The sequence below is a fragment of the Brachypodium distachyon genome, chromosome 1 (assembly GCF_000005505.3).
Source record: "Brachypodium distachyon strain Bd21 chromosome 1, Brachypodium_distachyon_v3.0, whole genome shotgun sequence".
Classification (NCBI taxonomy): domain Eukaryota; kingdom Viridiplantae; phylum Streptophyta; class Magnoliopsida; order Poales; family Poaceae; genus Brachypodium; species Brachypodium distachyon.
Window position 1 is genome coordinate 22,007,840 of NC_016131.3, and position 21,768 is coordinate 22,029,607.

Genomic DNA, 21,768 nt, shown 5'->3' on the forward strand with positions numbered 1-21,768 from the left:
TAGGCAATTCACTTCCTTTGCACAAAAAGAGCAAGAAATATCCACTCACAGGGATATAGGAATGATGTTTACCTGTGAGATGATGCATGTAGACAAAAAGTGGTGTTTCATAGCATCATCGTTTGATATGAATAACTATGCATCGCAGAAGGTAATCAATCAGATTCAAGTACCATAAAATGGTGTCATACAAACAACAGTTTATTACAGTGCCGCATGTGAAATGCGGAACCAGTTTTCATACAGAAACTACAGATGTATGGTCCAGACCATGTTCTCTGGCCAAAGCAAACTGCAAAAAGCCTGGTTGCTGCAAACAAATTTGAATAGCTAATCGTCGTCTTCATCTGCAAAAAAGTAGAATAGAAGTTAGTGAGACAATAATATCAACTAGAGTATCATACCAGTACCTATCAATGTTAGTTCACAAACACATACTGAACTGAATTTTGAAGTTATTTAACTTCTCAACAGAATACTTGTGTATGCAAGCATGGTACAAACATTGCTGGGCACTAAAACTGTTGGATATCGGATTCATTCTGATATCTAGCCATTTCTGCACAAAGGGTTCATACAGTTAGGCAGTTCCTAACCTCTTCATATTCCGTTTCATTTTAGTTGTATACTTGTACATTTAGACTCCCAGAGCCTAATTAATCCTTGTGCTCTTACTTTTCCTAGGCAAACAATTTTAATGCTATCATCTTATTGGATGAAGGAGGTGGTTCTAAGTGGAGATTGGAGGAAGATCGAATACATGATGCAATTAATTGCATGGGAATATGAAAAGGAGACCAAGTGATATTTTGTGCCTTCGCCTTAGGGCAGTCACAGCGCTCCACGCTGGACTGTATCTAAATATGCCACCTCAGATTTTGGCCTATGTAGAACAGTAATTAAGAAGACAGAGAAGGAGATCGTATCTTGTTGGAGATACGTTTCTTATCTTCAAACCCGAGGCAAGTCATTAATTGACTTCTCTCCCGGTGCGCTCGACGCCTCGAGCACTATGGTCTCAGCACTGTCCTCGCCGCCATCGCTTCGTCAAATCCAACCAGGTAATACCATGCCTCAACGCGCCGCCGGCAGACTGCTACACTGGCGGGCTTGGCGACCACCGTGGCCAAGTGGTTCAGGAATTAGACCCTGGTCTCTGATCAAGCTACTTGTTCTCCCCAGATCTGAGCAAAAGGTGCTCCAAATCCTCAAAAATTATCAATTTATAGTGACCCTCTTCAAGAACTGAGTACAACATCTTGCTCCTTACCTCTCCGCTGCCCCTATCTTGCCTTCAATTTGTTGCTAATAGAGGAGGTGCAGGAAGCATGGTGGAGCGCTGGAGAGAGAAGACGTGACGAGCTGGTCATTTTGTTTGGCTTGAGGTAGAAGAAGCTGTCAGTGGAGAGAAATTAATGCCTAGGCGAGAGAAGAAACGATCGACTGGGGACGTCGTATCTTTTTGCTTGGATGAATGACTTGGAAGGCCTTAAGATACGGTAAGACCGTTCCACATTGGGACTGGCCTTATTTTATCTCTAAAAGGCTGCATTTACAACTAATCTGAAACGGAGGAAGTATTAATTATCCAGGCCCGAGCCAGATATCAGGGTTATAACCTATACTTCGTGTTTTATTCCCACCTTATTCCTACTAGAAGAATTATCAAGACGGCAAGAAAGAAAAACAAATGGAAAGGTCCTACATCTGCATTTGTAGTTGATTAGATTTACAACCAAAGATTAGTACATCATGTTGTAGATTAATCATGCCGTTTGTAGCCCTTTTCTTCCTTCTGTTTGCTTTATCACTGAAACAGTGTAACCTGATAAACATGCTGTCATCAAATCAATCGAATTGCAACCTTTGATCCAGTTTGTTGAGATTAACAGAAATTTGTGTCAATTTTTGCGCCAACCTATCCAACAGTCTTTTACAGCGTAATCTCCATTTCTTGATAAAAAATTCCTGTTAGTCAACTACTAGTATTTGTTTGTTCGACTGACAATAAACGTAAAGGAAGACTGAACTATATTACCATATTCACTTGTTGGTTATAATGTGTTGTGATCCTCCTTTCAGAGTGACAGAGGCAGATAGCATAGGAGAATTGGCATTAAAAAGTGGCATAACAAATGTGATAGCCATTAGTTCTTCGGTCATCACAAGGACTCCGAACAAATTATCCAATAGGAATTAAAATGCATAAAAGAAATTTAAATATTATGCTAGAAGTAGAGACTATCGGCCATCACAAGTAATGGTGGCAAATGCTCTTGATGTGCCTGTAGCTCATGAACTATAGTAGCACAGTTAATAATTTATTATAAATAAGTTTGTGGCCATTGTGCACATCAGATAAAGATAACACTGAAGATAAAATCAATAATGCCGACGAAGCAAAAGCTTGGCAGAATGACAAGTAGAAGGTACAGAAAATAAGATACATTGACCCAAGCATGGTAAAATAGCAATCCAAGAATCGAACTACTGGATCAGAGTGGTATAGGGAAAAAAGGTAGCAGAAAACTAAATCCCCACACCTGGAAGGTACAGATCAAATATAGCGGGGTTTGTAATAAGGATTGGGGATCCCCATAGGCATGAACACTTAGCACATTACTCCGGAACTAAGATCAAATTGTAAAGACATAACCATCGAATTTTAAACAAGCAATGAAGTGAACAGTATAGATCTCTGAACACAAACAATATAAGATCTAATCTATTTATTTGCAAGACATTTCTTGGGTGAATTGATGACTATGTAAAACACAATAATACAAATAAATACACGGCCAGGACGAATGTACGTATGTCCTGGTAAAAAATATTGAATTTTGGAGTTCAGAGTAAAAGTGCACTATTCTCCATCTGGAAAAATTTCCAAAGATCCTCACTCGTTGCTGTTCACTACTATCTACTAAATTCTGGTGAAACAGTGTAGCAGCTTGGAACAAATTGGATTTCCACAGAGCACATCTATGTTTTCAGGAAAAGTGAACAAATCTGGATGTTTCGAAAGGTTTTAGGCTCGTCCTACATACCTGATATGATGTGAAAAATAATCCAGAGTTTTGACAGCTCTGAAATTCAGGAACTATTCCTTTGTTCTAAACAAGGGTGCGAATGGATAAATCTACCTCTTAAACTGTCAATTCAATTCAAAACATGAAGCACAACACTCAAGAAAATATTTTCTTGTTCAAGCAATATCTGGTACATCAACTGTGTATCCAACTCAGAAGGTAGATATTGTATCTTTTCTGTCTGAATGGCTAGGTGAATCAAGCTAAACACGGCTTACCAAGATGATTAGGAAAGAGATAATTGGTTAACCGTATTAAGAGTTCGTGAAGGAATTTTAATAACATTATTATGATAAACTAGTCAATCATCTAACAGCATAGCATATAATAAAAATTCCAAATTGTAGGAGGAAGTAAGCACAAACCAAAGTAGCGCCGCTCGTTGGCCTGCTTTGCACGCTCAAGCATCTTGTCCAGATCCTGCTTGAGCTTCTCATCCCACTTCACCAGTTGGTGAACAAACACTACACCCAGACCCATTCCCAATACATGCTCCCAAGGGTCTAAAGATAAAAAGGGGAACCACATAAGAAGGAATCAAATCTGAATTACACTGATACAAAACAACATATATAATGTATGAGTCATTTAAATGCTGGTGTCCTCATATTTTCAATTTTGTGCTGCATAACAATTATTTAAAAATATACTTCAAATCAACTATACTAAAAGGTGTATACCACATAAAATGGATGGCCATCACAGGGATTTGCTATCAATCTAGGGAGTAGTCCTCAGTGGAGTGAATGGACAACCACCAACTAAGTTTTTTTATAAGATATATAAGAGCAAAGATAAAGATGTGTTCAAAAATTAAGTTAAATGGTAAATATGCGGTCTGTACCTAAATCGAAATTACAGTGCCATGTACGGAGAAACCTAACATCCGATCTCACCAAGGCGAAGCCAATGACTGAATCGCAATCTACAGCCCACGAAACCTAAATCGAGAACCGCATCCTACATCTAGCGCTCCAAAGACTAACAAAGGCACCCAAACCGGCGAAGAAACTTCATGGCAGGCACCAAACTGGTACAGATCAAACGAAATGGTGAGCCGGGAACGGCGGATGGACGGCAAGATGAACCGTGAAGACAGATCAAGAAATCAAGAAAGGTGAAGACAGACAGTAAGGGAGGGGCGGGAAGGGGGACTATACGGCGCATGTAGGGGAGCTTGCGCAGGGCGTTGGAGTACATCTGGGTGCCCAGCCCCAGCAGGGCACCGATGATGGTCGGCGTCGCCGGCATGTCGCTGTGGCCTGTGGCTGCGCTCGCAACTACTCTTGGGAGTGGACCGGACGGCGTGGTGGGCGATGGTGGAAGCAGAGGTACCTATGGCTATGGGCGGCTATTGGTCTTGGGTGTTGCGGGCCGCAGAGTGGCCGAGGCGAAGAAAGTGTGGTGGCCGAAAGAGAAACCCATGGGCCGTATTGAGTGTACTCAATCCAGAGTAGGTTGGGCACGCCGTGTTCGGCTCGGATGCCACGTCATCTCCAAGGTGGGCCGCGATGGCCAGATCAGGCAGGTTAAATTGAACCGAAAAGAGTTTGAACGGAGGTTTCACGAAGAGCATTTAGTTCATGTTCATGCATCACATCCGCCAGTTAGGTTTTCCACCGGAGACTGCCCTGACCGCCGTCTTTGAAGATTTGGTGTTCCTCCGGCTGCCGTCTTGACGCTGCGAGGTGAGAGGAACCTCAGTTCCTGTTAAGAGTATCCTGAAGTGTTTGCTTATATCAATTGTTTGATTTTCAACGCAATGTCGGAGGTTGCGATGCCGTCGCGAATAAATAAAGATATTCTGGTTCTTCCTTTGCCGTGGTGGTGCCTCAACGTACGTTGCTGCAATGTTTGTGTACTGCTGCGTTTTTTTTCCAGACGCTCACAACTCGCGCCCTATGAGCACCTCCGAAAGATTGAGCCGGCAGATCTTGAGAGATTGACGAAGTCACCGCAGGCGCCTCGCTATTGACGGGTATGTCACCTTCCACTGAAAGAATAGTGCCGTTTAAATTCTGGAATAATCCAAGGAAATGTGACACCCTCGTCAAGTCTGTGACTTGAACTTGGGTGGGCTGGTTCCACCACAAGAAATCAGACCACCTGAGTTAGGCTTAGTTCACAGTATATGCTGAGTTTTTGTTAATGTGTCATCGTGTTTTTGTTATCTATACCAATATATTAAATTGAAGTTGGTGGTGATGATATTCGCGTCGCGGTACGTCACTTCACCGAAATTACGAATCTGCCACCGCTGTCCCCACGTGTCTATTAATCCTGGCTCCCGCAGTCCTCAAGCGTAAAAAAACACGTATCGCCCAAAAAAAGAAAAAAAACAAACAACAGAGCCCTCCTTGCTCCTCCTCTCCTATGAATCTCACCCCCACCGCCTCCTCGATCCGGATCTCGCCAGCGCCCACCACCGCTCTTGGTCGCATCCACCAACTCGTGCGCGTTGGCGGCATCCGTGTGCAGAAGGCGGCTGCGGGCCCGCGGCTCTGTCGCGGCCCCGACCACCGCCTCCATTGGCTCGTGGCTCCCCACGGGACTTGGACGGTGATGGGATGAGCCGGAGACCGGGATGGCAGTGGCCTCGTGCAAGGCAGCAGGGACCGTGTTAGCGCGAGCCATCGGTGGCCCTCCTGACGGGCAGTGACGCACGGCGACCAGTGGCCAAACGCGATGTGCGGGTGGCGCGTGGGCGCGGTAAACGGGCGGACAAGGCTGCGAGAGGGCGCAGGCGGGCGGCACCCAGGCGTACCGGGTGTCAAGTGGGAGCAGGCGGAGCACAGGAGCGGACGTGCGGCGGGAATCTACGGGTGGAGGCGGTGCGCACAAGCGGGCGGCTGCACATGGCGGCATGTTCGGTGGCGGGATGAATCGGGACGGAGAGAGGAGGAGTTTGCACTCAGGATGGATGGAAAGGATAGTAGGAGGGAGAGCGAGGGAAATTGGGAGAAGGGTTTGTGAAATAAAATACGGAGTAGGAGTAATAGGAGAGCAGGGCAAGGATCCATTAAGCAAAATTTTATACTGCCGCTTGCTTTATGTGATGGCTGCTGCTTACTGTCTTGATCGATATACAGATGCTTGCTGTTTAAATCGTCACCACACGGGAGGTCGAGCGGCTTGGACGGATGGACGTGATAAACGTTGTCATTGCTACATGTTCTTCATTATTCATGATTATATTGAAAATCACTTCATGAATTCAGCAAAAAAGTTAAAAAAACGATCACACGTGACTTTTTAAGTGTGATGTATGTGAGAACAGTGATAACCTGGAGGTAGAGAGCAAAAGACTTGAGCATGTGTCGCTTTCTTTTTACACGGGATATAGAAATAAGACATGTGCAAAAGAGAAAGAGACTAGAATATAGCCTATAAAATAAACATATCATAATCATTATATACATACGTGCTCATGAAACACATCAACATTTAATTTAACGTTTTGATATAATTTTCCGTTGTTCCATAGCAACGCACGGGTCTTTTGCTATCTTTTGTAATTTTGGAATCCATCTCTGACGTTCCGATGAAGATTTTGGGTTTGACGACCTGCACCTTCAGGCGATCATCCCTGACACACGTACGCTCAATGCTCACGGCTTCTCATCTTTTTGGATGAGCAACTCAAGGAGATTTTTGAAACATTTAAAGGTAGTCAAGTTCGTGCAGTGATATCAGTGGCGTTGTTGCTGCTCCAATCTGATTGCAGTTTTTCTTTATCTTGAAGCCTTAGCAGTATTTCATGTTGCAAATCATGATATCACGGATAAAATGTCTTTACGAGATTCCATTGTAATTCTTAATTACAGGAGTTACTTTGTAGTTTCTAGAGTATACAATCCAATGCATTGTACCCGTAATGATTATCGCCTTTGAATAAAGTTATTGGTTATTCTAAATTTTTTTTAAAAGAGTTGAAAAGTCCAGCTTGTGTCTCGGTAAATACCGATTCAAAAACCTGATGCAAAGAGCAAATTGGTAGATAATTGTTTAACATCACCATCTGTTTTGATCTGTTGACCTAGATTTTGCAATTAATTCATATTTAGGCATGTTAGTGTTATCAAAAGTGAGGTGAACACTGGGTTGACCTTCATTGGTTGTACTACACCGTGTATGCACATTTGTGTTGAAGGTATTGCCCGCAGTTTGCTTGAACTATTTCTCCGGGATGAAACCCATGACTTCACAAAAAAAAAAAGAGAGAGAGGATGAAACCATGATCTGGCCGGTCTTCAGTGGTCGGATCCGACATCAGCAGCACACCTTGCGGGAAGTGTTGCAATCGGCGGATGCTGATGTAAGTGATTGCTGCTCCGAGCACGGTTACTAACATGACATTTGAGTGTCATGTTTTTTAATAATCAAATGTCATTTTTTTTAATTGGCTATGTGCATTTTGAACCTCTCAGCTGGCTCTTGACGTTATTGTTCTTCTGGCCAGCCAGGTGTATTCTTGTAATTAGCTTAATGCATCAATATATTGCCCATTAGATATAAAAAAGTTGCAGCGCCTGTGCGTTAAATGATATGACGCAAAATATTAGGACATGTAAAATGAGGTGCCGGAAGACTTTTCTTAGCGATATCAGGTAGTGTAGTTGATGATGTGGAAGAAAGCGGAATGAAAAAAGTCATGAGCTTTCTCTTAACTAAGAGATTAACTCTTCACAAGAAGAATAAGGAAAAAGGCAAATTTCTCATTGTACAACATTCCACCTTTTCTTAACGTTTATTTAATTTATTTTATGCATCTAAGCATTAATTTAACATATGACACAAAGAGATGATTTACTGTAAACATGTTTTATTGTCTTATCACGTACATGCCTTTGTTAACAACAGCGGCCGGTGATTACTGAATTAGTAATGGTACTGACGTGTTGTGACTTGTGAGGTCAAATTGGATACGGTGCAGTGATTAACAAACGAGAGAACGACATATGAATTATAAAAATGGTCACGGACTCGGCTAACAAAGCGTGATAAACTTGATCAGTAACTTCCCTGGGCGGGTTAGCTGGAGCATTCGATGAATTTTCCTTTTCGGTGCCGGTAAAATGTTAACCATGCATGGGTTTGTGACAGCGGCATTATTCGTTTGTCATACAGTCGCGGTTTATTATGTTTTGACAAAATCAGAGTAAAACTGCCGGAAAATTCATCATCAATCAATCAAAGTAAGTAAACAGACTGACGTACTCCAAAGTGAAAAACATTTGGATAGATCGGTCGACAGAGCACCACCACTTCAGTTATATATACATTTAGTGTGATTCTGTCGCCTCAAGACGTCTGTGTTTATTATATATCTAATGGGAGACCGAATTACGTAACTGTAGGGTCAGGGGGATGCATGCTTGCAACAAGAACAGACAACTTCTAATGACGAAGACGGGAGGAAAGATGGGCAAAAAGGTTTGCTTTGCACTGGCAGCTTGAGGCACAAGACTTTGGGCAGCTCTGCTATTTCGCTTTTGTCTGATTGCCTAAGCTTCCAGAGAGAGAGGAGGAAAGATAGGGCTTCAGGGTTTCGTGTGGGCGTGCATACATACGCGGGGTGGCACAGCAACACTGTCTGGAGTCTGGCGACGTCAACAAAAAGCAATTGTTTTCGTTGATTCTCTGTTTAGTCGTTTGGAAGTTGAAATTTCCAGCTATTTAATTCGATATTCCGGTTCCTTCGTTCCAAAATTGATGACATTTTGTGAACCGAGCCTAACTCAGATGGTTTGGTTTCTTGTGGTGGAACTAAGCCACCCAGATTCAATTCGTCCCCGTGGATCTGAGCCCAGCTGGCCCTCCCTCTAGTCGCTGGACAACGAGGCGGGCCAGGAGGCTGCGTCCTCGGAGGTCGTCCCCGTGGACGACGATGACGAAAGCAGCGACAGCGTGCCCCTGACCGTGAGGAGATCGAGGGCGTTTGCAGCTGCCGAAGCTATCTCCTCGACAGGACGTCCGCCCCGGCAGTGGCCACCAACCTTGTGGCGGCAGCCGCTCTCGGGGCGCCCGCCGGCACCCCGGCAGCGCCCACGCCCGCAGGGGTCGCCGTAGTCTCGGCAACGGTCTTCGCCCCAGTAGCGGGAGCCTCCCCAAGGTTGGTTCCCGGCACTACGGCGGCATCACCGTCAACACCTGGGACACTCCGGGCCACGACGACCCCGCGGGCACCTACGCCGCCGCCCGCTCGGGGGTCTTCCGGGGCGTCGCGCTCCGGTGTAATCCCCCGAAGTCCAACTCGCCGGCGGGTGCCAGCAAGAGGGCGAGGAGCGATTCCCCGCCCAGCACACCATGCAAGAGGGCGCGCGCCGACGCCAGCGGCGCCGCCGACCCCACTGCCGCAGGGGTCGGCAGCGACGCGATCGCGCCCGATGATGGCCCAGCCCCCACGGAGGCAGGGCCGGCAACCAGTATGTTTTCTTTACTTCTCTGCAGCTGCATTTTTTATGGTTGTTAGTCAAACTCATGAACGTACCTCTTTCTGCAGTGGACGGCAGCTCGCCCGCGGCAAGCCTCTTAGAGGCTCCCACCGGTGCAGGCGAGGCAGGAGAGACTCCTCCCGCAAGCCCGACAGCCGTGCAAGGCAACCATCCTGGTCACCCTTGTCCATTTTTGACAGCTCCATTACTCGCCGATCCTCATGCTTCTCATCGTCGCAGGCACAAGTGCGCCCGCACCTGGAACGGGCGCGACCGTGGTCGATCTTGACCCGGTCGTCGAAATCGCGGGAGCGGAGGTGGAGCCGGAACCGGCTCTCACATCAAGCCCTACCGCGACAGAGACAGTGGCAGCGGTGGACACCGCCGCCGCTAAGACGGCGCCCGGCGACGCGCCGCAGCTGCGGACGCGATGGGCGCAGGCTCACCTGCCGCCCAGCAGGGGACAGCCCCCGCCGGGAGCAGGGAGGCTTCCCCAGCCCCGGGGTCCCCGGGTGCAGGCGCAGGGGAAGTTGCCGGGGAAGGACAGCAAGACCCCCAGGAGCAAGCCGGCGACCCCGCGCACAGCCCTACATTGGCAGCGGGGGCTTCATCGTCCTCGGCTGCTCTCCCCGGAACCGACCTCGGCACCCTCGCCGGGCTCGCTTGGAACCCCCTCACCTGGGATCCGAGCATCTTCGAGCGGGGGCACCGGTTCCTGGACGCCGTCAGGGACCCGCAACAAGCCTTCGTCGCCTCCTTCAACGAGGTGAGGGAGCATCACGCCGCCGCCAAGAACCAACTTGGCGAGGTGCGGGAGGCCGTGGAGAGGGAGCGGCGAGAACTGTCCCGGCTGTGCGAGGAGACGCGCCTTGCCAAGGAGGAGGCGCGGCTGGCCCGGCAAGCCTTGGAGGACGCCCGGGAGCCGGTGGTCCCGGAGGCCGAGCTCCATCGGCAGCTGGAGGCCCAGCGCATGGAGCTCCAGGGGAGGCTCGACTCGATGGCATCCACCCTCGAGGCGACCAGGAAGGAGCATGCCGAGGTGGTCGCGACGGCCCAGAACCGGCTGGACGAGAAGAGTGACCTGATCGCCAACTATCGCGGCGAAATCCAGGGCCTTCGCGTCATGCTGGAGGTGCAAGTCAAGGCCACTGAAGATGTGGTGGGAGCGGCGGCCTGGCACGAGCTCCAACTTGGCTCCACCAAGGACAGAGCGGCTTGACTTGAGACCGAGTTGGCCGCCGTCCGGGAGGAGCTCGCCAAGGCCGGCAACGGGATCGCGGTGAAGACCGCGGAACTCGCGGCGATGGAACGCAACGTCCGCAAAGCCAAAAAGGCTGCGCACGATGCTCGACTCCATCACGGCACGCTGATCGGGCAGCGGAAGATTGAGACGGAGAAGCTGCTGAAGATCGCCCATCGTTGCGCGACCTGCTGCCCAAGTTTGAGCTGCAGGCGGCGGAGGTGGACGGCACGGACGTCACGACGTTGATCCCCTTCTTCTCCGACCTGGTGGGGAAACTTGGGGCGCTCGACGTCTGGATCGCCCAGTACGGCGCCAACAAAGTCGCCAACTGCGCTCGGGAGGTTGACGGGACAATCCTCTCGCGGATTCATCTCCGGGACCCAGAGTTTCCCTTCGAGTCCTTGCTGGACGCTTGGTCCGACAGCGAGGACGAGCCCACGCACACCCAAGCAGTGCGTGAGTTCGTCGACGAGGTGGTCAAGCGGATGCAGATGAAGCCGGAGCCCGACCTGCCCGCCAAGCCCCCTGGCCGGAGATGCCAGCGACTAGTTGCCGCAGCCCTCAGCCACTTTACTGCTTCCTGATGTATCTTCTTTTGTTTGCTTTCCTGCAAGTGTGGCGTTCAACGCCGTTTGAACAATTATTCTCTGATTAGTCCATGTAATCGTTCGACCCTTTGCCAATCAAGTTTTTTAACATGTTCATTTTCTAGTTCTTTGTTCTCGGTGCTGTCCCGCGGGACGGCCCTCCAAGCCTTTGCGTGTTTCGCCTTGTGTTGCAGGGGACTCGCGCGCATCACCCTTGTCCAGACCAGGGACCTGGGACGGACCCGCGGTGCCGACCTGGGGCCAAGCGGTAGCGGGGAGCCACTCCACTTGCGGGGTAACTACTCCAAGCCGTGCCCTTCCGGGACGGACCCGGGAAGCCACACGGGGAGCGCACCCCCCCCCCCCCCCCGCAAGTGTCCTTCTAACACTCCGGCTATGCCCAGGATCTAGGGCCACATCCAACGGGATAGTGCTCAATTTCGTTCAGTTCTTAGCAAGTTCAATGTTCACGTTCAGGCACTTAGCTTTTTCGTTCAGCCCAATGCTTCGAGACGCTTGTCGGAAAAGTGCGCCTGGAGCACTGCCTTGGTAGGAACCTACCCCGGGTACCTGTGCAAGGAAATCTGTTTCTGAGGGATGCGGCAGGAACGCGGGGGCAGGATCGCCGCCAGCGGGAACCGCCGATGACAATGCTACCACCACACCCATGCAGCGACCCTCGCCTTCAGAAAAGAACCCTGGCCTAGGAGGACTCCGCCCCGGGAGCGGCCGCAAGATGGATATGACGTCCTCGCCGCCAACTGCACCCCACCCTGAGCGGCAGGCGCGGGTGGCGAGGAAGTTATAGCCTCCCGGCGACAGCCCCCGCAATTGGGGGGACCTGGTTTTTCTGGCAAGCTCGTCCCGAGGGGTGTAACAACCCTCGTTGCTCGGGAGCAAAACTGCTCGAGGGCCGTGGCAGGGACGCGGTGATGGGCCGGAGCGGGCGGCGGGCGCCGGCACCGGCGCCATCACAGCGTCCTCGCAACGACCCGTGCCCGAATTTAGGCTTTCTCAAGGGGAATGCGGCCGGGACACTATGGTAGTGCACCCATCGGCGCAAGGCACGGATGGCATGACTACCATAGTGTCTCCGCGGCAGCCCCTGCTCCTTGCGGAGGTGTCTTATGGAGGGATGCGGCAAGGGCACTGCGGCAATGCACCCCGTTGGCGCCGAACGCTGATGGGATGCACCACCACAGTGCCCCCGCGGCAACCCTCGCCCAGGAGCCACCCGCTTGAGGAGGCGCGGCAGGAGCACGGCGGCAGTGCACCCGTCGGCGCGGGACGCTGATGGCATGCACTACCACCGTGCCTCTGCGACGCCCGTCGGGGCGGGCTCGATGGGGTGATGTGGCAAGGGCACGATGGCCGCGCACCCGTCGACGCTAAGCGCCGATGGAATGCACCACCATCGCGCCTCCATGGCACCGCCCGCCTTAACGGCCCCTCACTCGGCTTCGCTCTGAGCCGTTCCGTGGCTGGGGCATGCCTTTTATAGGCGCGGGAGAGGAATTTGCCACCACGCGCGACGGATCCGCGCAGCACCCGTGGCACCCCTCCCTTGAAATGCAGTACAGTCTCCGTCACGACGCATGCCAAGCCAGTGCGGTATACGTGGCGGTGCCCTCCTGAGTTAGAAGCCTCGGAGTGCGGTGAGTCCCTTGTGTTGCGGTCGTCCCGCACCACAAGGCACCGGTGCATGCCGTGACCCGTGGGCAGCCCACGGGCATCACAGTGTACAAGATTCCATCCTTTTCCTGCAGGTTAGATTCTTACCAAGCCCGAGGTGCTGCAAAATTTTCGAAATCCACGAAAATACACAAAAAGCAACACGGAGTTTAACTTCTCCTGCCTCCCAGCCCCCGGGCACAAAGGGGTCGATGCCAAACTTGGATGTGAGCATTTCATTTCCCAGGCGCAGCGTCTGCGCGGTGCACGTTGCAGGGAGCCCGGCAACTGCACGTCCCATGCTGCACGTTGCGGGAAGCCCGGCAACTGCACGTCCCGTGATGCACGTTGCGGGAAGCCCGGCAACTGCATGTCCCGTGCCGGAACGATCCGGCAACAGTTTTATGTTTTCAAGGCTCCAACAGCCCCCTGCTCACAACCAAGTATGAAAGACTCTTTTGTGCACTTAAAGCAGGAGACAGAAGAAGGAAGAACATGCGAATAAACAAGGCGAATTCGAAGCTCAGGAGCGAAACACTTATCTTTATTCACAATAACTAGTGGTTTACACACGGCGGATGCCCGGCTACACTAGTTCGAGAGGTATGCATCGGCGGCATCACCTGAGGGTCGGGCTCCGCCGCTTCACGGGTAGAACTTGCGCAAGTGCTCAATATTCCAACTATTGGGCACCGGCAAGCCGTCTTCGGTTTCCAGCCGGACAGCCCCCGGCCTGGTCACCTGCACCACCCGGAAGGGGCCCTCCCATTTCGGAGTCAACTTGTTCCCGGCCTTCGTTCCTTGTATCCGGTGCAGGACAAGGTCTCCGTTCTCGAGCCCCCGGGGATGGACTCGCCTGTCGTGATAACGACGGAGTCCCTGCTGGTAGCGCGCGGCTCGCACAGCAGCCCGGCATCGAAGCTCTTCGATGAAGTTTAGATCGTCGACCCTTTGCTCGTGTTGGCTGGTGTTGCCGTACGCGCGTACCCGGGGAGATCCGTGCTTGAGCTCGAGGGGCAGCACCGCTTCTGCCCCGTAGACAAGGGCGAAAGGAGTTTCGCCCGTTGCCCGACTAGGTGTGGTCCTGATCGACCACAGCACGGGCTGGAGTTCTTCGACCCAGTGTTTCCCGTGGCCTTTGAGCTTGTCAAAAGTTCTCGTCTTGAGCCACCGCAGCACCTCTGTGTTGGCTCGCTCCGCCTGCCCGTTACTCCTCGGATGAGAAACGGATGCGAAGCGCAGCTTAGTGCCCATGTCTTCGCAATAGGCCTGAAACGCCGCGCTCGTGAACTGTGTGCCGTTATCGGTGATGATGCTGTTGGGCACACCAAATCGGCACACGATGTTCTTGAAGAATTTGATGGCCGCTTGGGCAGTCACCTTCTGCACCGGTTCGACCTCTACCCACTTGGAGAACTTGTCGATGGCCACGAACAAATATTCGTAACCGCCAACCGCCCTCGGTAGCTTGCCGACGATGTCGAGCCCCCAGACCGCGAACGGCCACGAGGAAGGGATGACATGCAGGGCCTGTGCTGGTTGGTTGCTCTTCTTCGAATGGAACTGGCATGCTTCGCACGTCCTCACCAGCCGCTCCGCGTCGGCCAGGGCCGGAGGCCAGTAGAACCCGTGCTGAAATGCCTGCCGGCTAAAGCCCGGGAGGCCACATGGTGTGAATATATGCCTCGGTGTATCTCCTCCAATAGTGCGCGCCCTTCATCCTGCGGCACGCAGATGAGCTTGACACCGTTCGCATTCCTGCGGTAGAGGCTCCCATCCACCACGATGTACATCTTGGCTTGCCACGCTACTCGTTCCGCGGCGACGTCATCTTCCGGGAGAGCCTCCCTTTTCCAGTAGCGGGCGATCTCTTCCGCCCAGGGAGGGATCTCCCTACCAGCGCATGCCGCTATGTCAGCAGCATGGACCCCTGCTGCTGCAGGGGTTCCTTCGGTTGCCGGAGGGGCATCCCCGGCAGCCGGCTGAGGTGTGACTGAAGGAGCTGCTTGCTTCTGACAGAACACCCCTGCCGGAGATCTCCGGCGCTCTGCTGCCATCTTGGCCAGCTCGTCAGCAGCGAAGTTATCCTTTCGCTTGACGTGCTCGAAACGCAATCCGTTGAACTTTCATTCCAGCTTGCGGACCTCCTCGACGTACGGTGCCATCTGCGGGCAGTCGTAGTCCTTCTTTACCTGGTTGATCACGAGCTGAGAATCCCCGCGAACAATCAGGCGCTTGATGTCGAGGGCGACCGCCGCCCGCAACCCGGCGAGCAAGCCCTCGTACTCCGCCGTGTTGTTCGTGGAATTCGCGAAGTCGAGTTGGACAGCAAACCTCAACTGGTCCCCTGTCGGTGACTCGAGGACGACCCCTGTGCCTGCTCCTTGAAGATTGAACGCGCCGTCAAAGTAGAGGACCCAATGGTCCTCGTCCAGCTCGTCGGGCAAGCTGGTCTCCGGTTCATTCTCTTCCACGCCCGTAGACGTCCATTCCACGACGAAGTCCGCCAAGGCCGTGCTCTTGATGCTTTTGGAGTTGGCGAACCTTCACTTCGCCAACTCCATCCTCGATTCGGCCACCCTCCCGGTGGCTTCACGGTTGGTGAGGGCCCGCTCGAGGCAGAACCCCGACACCACCATGACGCGGTGCGTCTGGAAGTAGTGGCGCAGCTTGCGGGACGCAAGGAGAATCCCAGAAGGAGCTTCTGTACTTGCGGGTACCTCGTCCGCACGTCGCGCAGCACCGTACTAACAAAGTACACCGGGTGCTGCACCAACCGCTTCCGCAGTGCCGAGGTTGCCGACTCGGGGGTGACCCCGGGTCCGAGGTGGTTGCCGGGGGCCTCTCAGCCCCCTGCCCCGCAGCCTCAGTCCCCGGGACATCCTCCTCCCTCTCGGCAACCAACATCGAGCTGACCACCTGGTCAGTCGCCGCTAGGTAGAGTAGCAGCGGTTCACCCGGCTTGGGGGCGACGAGGATGGGCGGCGACCTCAGGTACTGTTTGAGTTCCCGGAATGCCGCCTCGGCCTCGGGAGTCCAGTCGACTGGACCCTTCTTCTTCATCACCTTGAAGAAAGGCAGGGCACGCTCGCCCAGCCTGGAGATGAAACGTCCCAGCGCGGCAACACAGCCGTTGAGGCGCTGGACATCCTTCACCTTGCGGGGGGCCTCCATCTTCTCGATGGCTTCTATCTTGCTCGGGTTGGCCTGTATCCCCCTGTGTGAAACCAAGAAACCCAGAAGCTGCCCGGAGTTGACACCGAAGGTGCACTTCTCAGGGTTCAAATTGAGCTTGATCCTGCGGAGGTTGTCAAACGTCTCCTGCAGGTCATCAATCAGCGAGTCCCCACGCTTCGATTTGATGACGATGTTGTCCATCTGGGCCTCCGCGTTGCGGCCTAGCTGGGGCCCCAAACATTCACGTAGAGCGCGCTGGAATGTGGAGCTCGCGTTCTTCAACCCGAAAGGCATGCATGTATAACAATAACAGCCAACCGGGGTGATGAATGCTGTCTTTTCCTCATCCTCGACCGCCATCTTTATTTGATGGTAGCCAGACAAAGCATCCAGAAAACTCAGCAAGTCACAATCAGCGGTAGAATCAACTATTTGATCGATACGGGGTACAGGGAAGGGATCCTTGGGGCATGCGCGATTAAGATCCGTAAAATCTACACATGCGAAGCTTATTCCCTGCTTTAAGCACTACTACAGGGTTAGCCAGCCAAGTAGGGTACAGAACTTTCCTGATCGCCTCGGCAACCTTGAGCTTGTCCACCTCTTGCTTGATGAAATCCTTACGCTGTTGCGCTTACCGCCGAATTTTCTGCTTGACGGGGCGTGCGTCCGGGCACACCGCGAGCCGATGCTCAATCACCTCCCTATGGACACCTAGAAGATCCGACAGTTCCCAAGCGAACACGTCGGCATTATCCCGGAGGAAGGTGATGAGGGCGCTTTCCTATTTGGCGGTAAGGTTCGCACCGAAGGTGACGGTGCGTTCCTTGTCGCCGGCTTGTAGGGGCAGCTTCTTCACCTTGGTGGCCTCCTCCTGGAGCTTCTGCCCCTTGCTGGGGTGCGAGCTCGAGCCTGCGCCTCCCCCGGAAAGCTCTTGCGGGGTAGCACGGGCCTTCTTCATTGCCGGGGCATCGCCCGACAACCTGTCGCCTCCGGCAGCATCTTCGTCGCTGGCATTAGCTGCGGCAGCGGCCCGGACGACTTCGCCAACGCACCAGGCCGCGTCCTTGAGGTCGCAGCTGATGGAGAGGACTCCATAGACGGACGGCATCTTCATCACGCCATAGGCGCAATGCATGGCCGCCATGAACTTGACCAGCGCGGGCCGACCAAGGATCCCGTTGTAGAGCAAAGGGGTGTGCGCCACGTCGAACACTATGTGTTCGGTCCTGAATGCTTCCCGGGACCCGAAGGTGACCGGCAGCGTGATGCGTCCCAGCGGGCGCACGATCCCGGGGTTCACCCCTCGGAACGGGTCGGTGGGCTTCAGCTGCTTTACCGGCAACTGGAGTTTCTCCACCAACCTGGCAGACAGGAGGTTAAGCCCCGCTCCATTGTCCACCAGCACCTTGGTCACCGTCATATTGTTAATGATCGGCGAGACGAGGAAGGGTATTACCCCTTAACCCAGCTGTCGCGCAGGGTGATCGTCGGCGCTGAAGGTGATCGGCACGTGCGACCTGCGATCACCTCAGCGGCTGTTGTGGCTCCGCATCCGGCAACAGTGCGCACACGTCGCGGGTGAGGCGCTTCACCGCGGCGTGGGATGGGAGAGCGTAAACTCCCCCATGGATGCAGGCGACACCGCGAGGCTCCTGGAAGCTCGGCTCGTCGCCGCCAGTGCAGTCGGACTCGCGCTGCTCCTCAGCGCGTGCCCTGTCGCGTCCCCGGGGTGGGCGTTCCCGCCCTGCGCGGGGCTGACCACGTCCCCCTTGGGGTTCGTCCCAGCTGGCACCGCCACCGGCAGGCCTCGGTCCCGCTCTGGGGTCATTCGGGCAATCTCGGGAGAGATGCCAGATGTTAGCGCAGTTGAAGTAGGCGCCAGCAGCACGGCGCTCTTCATGGCGCTGCTCCCGCCGCTGCTTGATCCCTTGCAGAACGCGGCAGTTCTGCGCGTCGTGGGTGGAGTTGCTATGGATGGGGCAACGGGGCGTGTCACCCTGCCTGCCACCAGACCCGCCACCCGGCGAGGCCTTCTTCGCAGGGCTCATGGCAGGGGGCCCCGAGTCCGCAGCGAGAACTTGCTTCCCCCTGCGCTTGCAGGAACCCTTCTTCTGCGAACCCTCGCCAGGGTTCGCGGCAGCCTTAGCTGCTAGCTCGGGCGCTAGGCGCACTTCCTCGGCCATGGCGCATTTGTGCGCCAGGGCGTACAGGTCCTGCGTCGTCCGGATCCAGTGCGTGCTCAGCTTCTCGCGCATCTTGGGATCGCGGACGTTGATGGCAAAGGTGTTGATGATGGCAGCCGCCTCCGCCTCTGGGATGGAATAAGAGAGGTTGGAGAAGCGGTTGACGAAGGCCCGCAACGTCTCTCCCGGCTTCTGCACGATAGTGTGCAGCTCCGCCATGGTTCCCGGGCGCTTATAGCCACCCTGGAACGCGCTCACGAACTGCTCGCGCAGGTCCGCCCAAGTGGCGATTGACCCGGCGGGCAGGTTGAGCAGCCAGGTTCGTGCTGATCCTTTCAGGACCATCGGGAACCAGTTGGCTCTGACCTTGTCGTCGGCGCCGATGGCGTGCATACCCAACGTGTAGGTCAGGAGGAAATCCTTGGGGTTGGCGGTCCCGTCGTATGTACCGAGCGCGGGCGCTCGGAACTTACGGGGCCACGTCACTCGCCGCAACTCACGTGTGAACGCGGTGCAACCGTCCTCGGGACCCATGGGAGCATCTTCCTGCTCCTGTGGGCGCGGGCGCTCTACCTCGCGCCTGCGCCGGCGCTCGAAGCGCGGGCGCAAATCCTCTTGCTGGCGGGCATTCAAGATGCCGCGCGCATCGCCCCCCGGAACGGTGGGTGACGAGTTCGAGGACCCCTCCGGGCCCCCATCTCCTTGGCCTCCCAGCGGAGGGGGAGGATTCTCTCCCTGTCACTAGGCGGGTGGCACGTCCCCACGCTCCGAGTTCTGCCCATGGCCGGAGCCTACCGGGGCGCCCTCGCCTTGCGGCTGCTGGGCGGCCAGAGCGAGGTGCGCGTCTAACTCCTTGCCCCACGTCTCGTGCGCCGGCGTGCCTTGCTGCTGTTCGTACCGCACCATGACGCGCGCGGCGATGATGGCTTCCGCCGGGGTTCGCGCGGGGGGCAGCCGGTTTCCCGAGCGGCTGCTTCCCGCTCTGGCCCCGGACGCCTCCGGGTGCGCAGGGTGTGAGCCCCCAGGGGTCGCCCGCGACGCGGTATGCTCCTGGTGCCGCTGCCGCTGAGCATCCTCAGCCCGCGACTCAACCCCCTGCCCGGCGCGGGTGGCACCATGTGCGCTCGCACGACTGGCCCCGGCACTGGGGGCAGCCGGACCCCTCAGCCGATTGTCGGCAGACGACCGAGGAGGCGGGGGAGGCAGCGGTGCTTGCTGCACCCTTGAGGGCTCGGGGTTCTCGTGAGCCCCCGACTCGGGTCGCACGTCATGCGACCGCGTGTGCGCCGCCGGGGCCTCAGCCGAGTCTATACAAGGATCACCAGCCCGCTTGGGGGGCATGGCGACTGATCTCGTCGGCGAAGAAGGCGAGGCCGACGTCAATGCAAACGCTGCTGCCGACGACCACTGGCGAGCTCTTCTCCCGTGCCCCCTACCTAGCGCGCCAGATGTCGTCGCACGGTGCTCCGACACCGGGGGCGTGCGGTCACGGCCCCCTTTTAGGTTTGGCAGGGGCGTCGGGGTTCGCCTCGGCGATCGCCGGCTCTGCTAATGGGCCCTGCGGGGCCGGCGATATGATGTACTAGAAGTGCGCACTAAACAGAGAACACATGCATGCACGTTTTTACCCAGGTTCGGGCCACCCGAAGGTGTAAAACCCTACGTCCTGCTTGTCTGAGCTGGTATTGATTGCAGATCAAGTGTTTTACACCTTGGTGGGGGAAGGTCCCCGGGCTCTCTTTCTCTCTTCCCTTGCCTACGCTACCTGCTACCCAGAACTAACCAAACTTGCGGACGTGGAGCCTTTTTCTGGAATTGGAACCTACCAGAACCCCAACTGAGCAGAACTTGAACCCCTTGACCGCTGGCGAGGGTTCTCCTTTTATACTCAAAGGGATGCCACAGGTGCCATGATGCATGGGCCACAAGTGTCGAGCGGGGAGGCATACAGGTCTTCCTCGGTGAGCTGGTGGCGTGCATGGCCACCACATCCGCAGCTAGGGGTCTAAAACCCTGGAGTAAGATCGGACAGCTACTGTTCACTTGACTTGGACGGGTAACGCCCCTCCTGTCAGCTCATTTAATGAGCCGTGCGTCTTACTTCTTGCCCTGGTGGGGCCACGCTCGCCACGCGCCCGCGTGGTGCTGTTGACCTGCTCACTGGGCCCCACTCTTGAGGCGGGGGCATGCGCCCGGGAACCCCCTGTCCCGGCAAGTCGCTCCCCGGGAAGCGCCCGGGCCCAACGCACCCAGGAACCTCCCCCGGGAAGCGGCTTCCCGGGAGGTGCCCAGGCGGGAATATTCCCCGAAGCCCCGCTAGCCCTTCCGGGCTGGTAGCTTGCCGGACTGCTCGTAGCCGCTGCCCGGGATGGAACCTTCCTGGGACCTCAGGGACGGGGCCCATGCGTCGCGCAGCGGTGGTACCCCGGGTGCCACTGGTGCGACACTTGCGTTGAGATAACACAATTCCCTTCCTCGATCGAGCTATCTCAATGCCAAGAAAGTACTTTAGTCGTCCAAGATCTTTTACTTCAAATGCATTTCTCAAACATTTTTTCAACTTGACTATTTCTGCCTCATCATCACCTATAATTATAATATCATCCACATAAACTGCGAAGATGGTGATCTTTTTGTTTGAATGCCTACAGAACACAGTGTGGTCTCCATTGCACTGTCTATACCCTATGTCACAAACGGCACGTATTAATCTATCAAACCAAGCTCTAAGAGATTGTTTCAGTCCATAAAGAGATTTCTTCTACATACTTTTCCTTCATTTCCAATTGAGCCATTCCTGGTGGTACCTCCATGTATACCTCCTCCTGAAGATCTCCATGCAGAAAAGCATTCTTCACATCCAACTGATGGAGAGACCATCCAAAGTTTGCTGCATAAGATATCAAGATTCTAACAGTGCTCATCTTTGCCACAGGAGTAAACGTCTCGTCATAGTCAATTTCATATGTTTGACTATATCCCCTTGGAACCAATCGTGCCTTATATCTCTGTATCTTTCCTTCTGGACTTTGTTTAACTGTAAAACCCACTTGCACCCAGTAGCTTTCTTCCTTGTTGGAAGTTCAGTCATCCCCCAAGTTTGATTCTTCTTCAGTGCTTCCAATTCTTCTCTCATGGCCGCACACCATTTTGGTTCTTGTTTTGATATCTTCCAATTAGTTGGTATGAAACACTTTGAAGTGATGCTATAAATGCCTTGTATGAGGATGAGAGTCCCACACATGACACATAGTTAGCTATGTTATGTTCAAAGCCCTATCTGTTCATAGGTTTTGTTGCAGCCGCTTGTCTCCCTTTCCTCAAAGCAATTGGCCATTCTATAGATTCTTCACTAGCATCAGATTGCACATCTGAAGCATC

At 53.9% G+C, this 21,768-nt stretch overlaps 1 protein-coding gene across 1 annotated transcript; it reads right to left on the minus strand.

Moving 5' to 3' along the window:
• Nucleotides 1–89: 89 nt before the first annotated feature.
• LOC100836427 lies at nt 90–4,456 on the minus strand. The gene is made up of 3 exons (XM_003563020.4): nt 4,250–4,456; nt 3,455–3,592; nt 90–347 (listed from the first exon to the last, which is right to left on the minus strand). Exons 1-3 carry the CDS (start codon nt 4,338–4,340, stop codon nt 331–333), a joined length of 246 nt encoding a protein of 81 aa, XP_003563068.1. The 5' UTR covers nt 4,341–4,456; the 3' UTR covers nt 90–330.
• Between the last annotated feature and the right edge of the window lie 17,312 nt (nt 4,457–21,768).

What these genes read in the sequence shown, in the direction of transcription:
- LOC100836427 (XM_003563020.4), bottom strand. Translation starts at nt 4,340, where the DNA reads ATGCCGGCGACGCCGACCATCATCGGTGCCCTGCTGGGGCTGGGCACC. An exon ending in CAAGCTCCCCTACATGCGCC is followed by an intron (nt 3,593 to 4,249) that starts GTATAGTCCCCC and finishes TTTTATCTTTAG; the next exon opens with ACCCTTGGGAGCATGTATTG.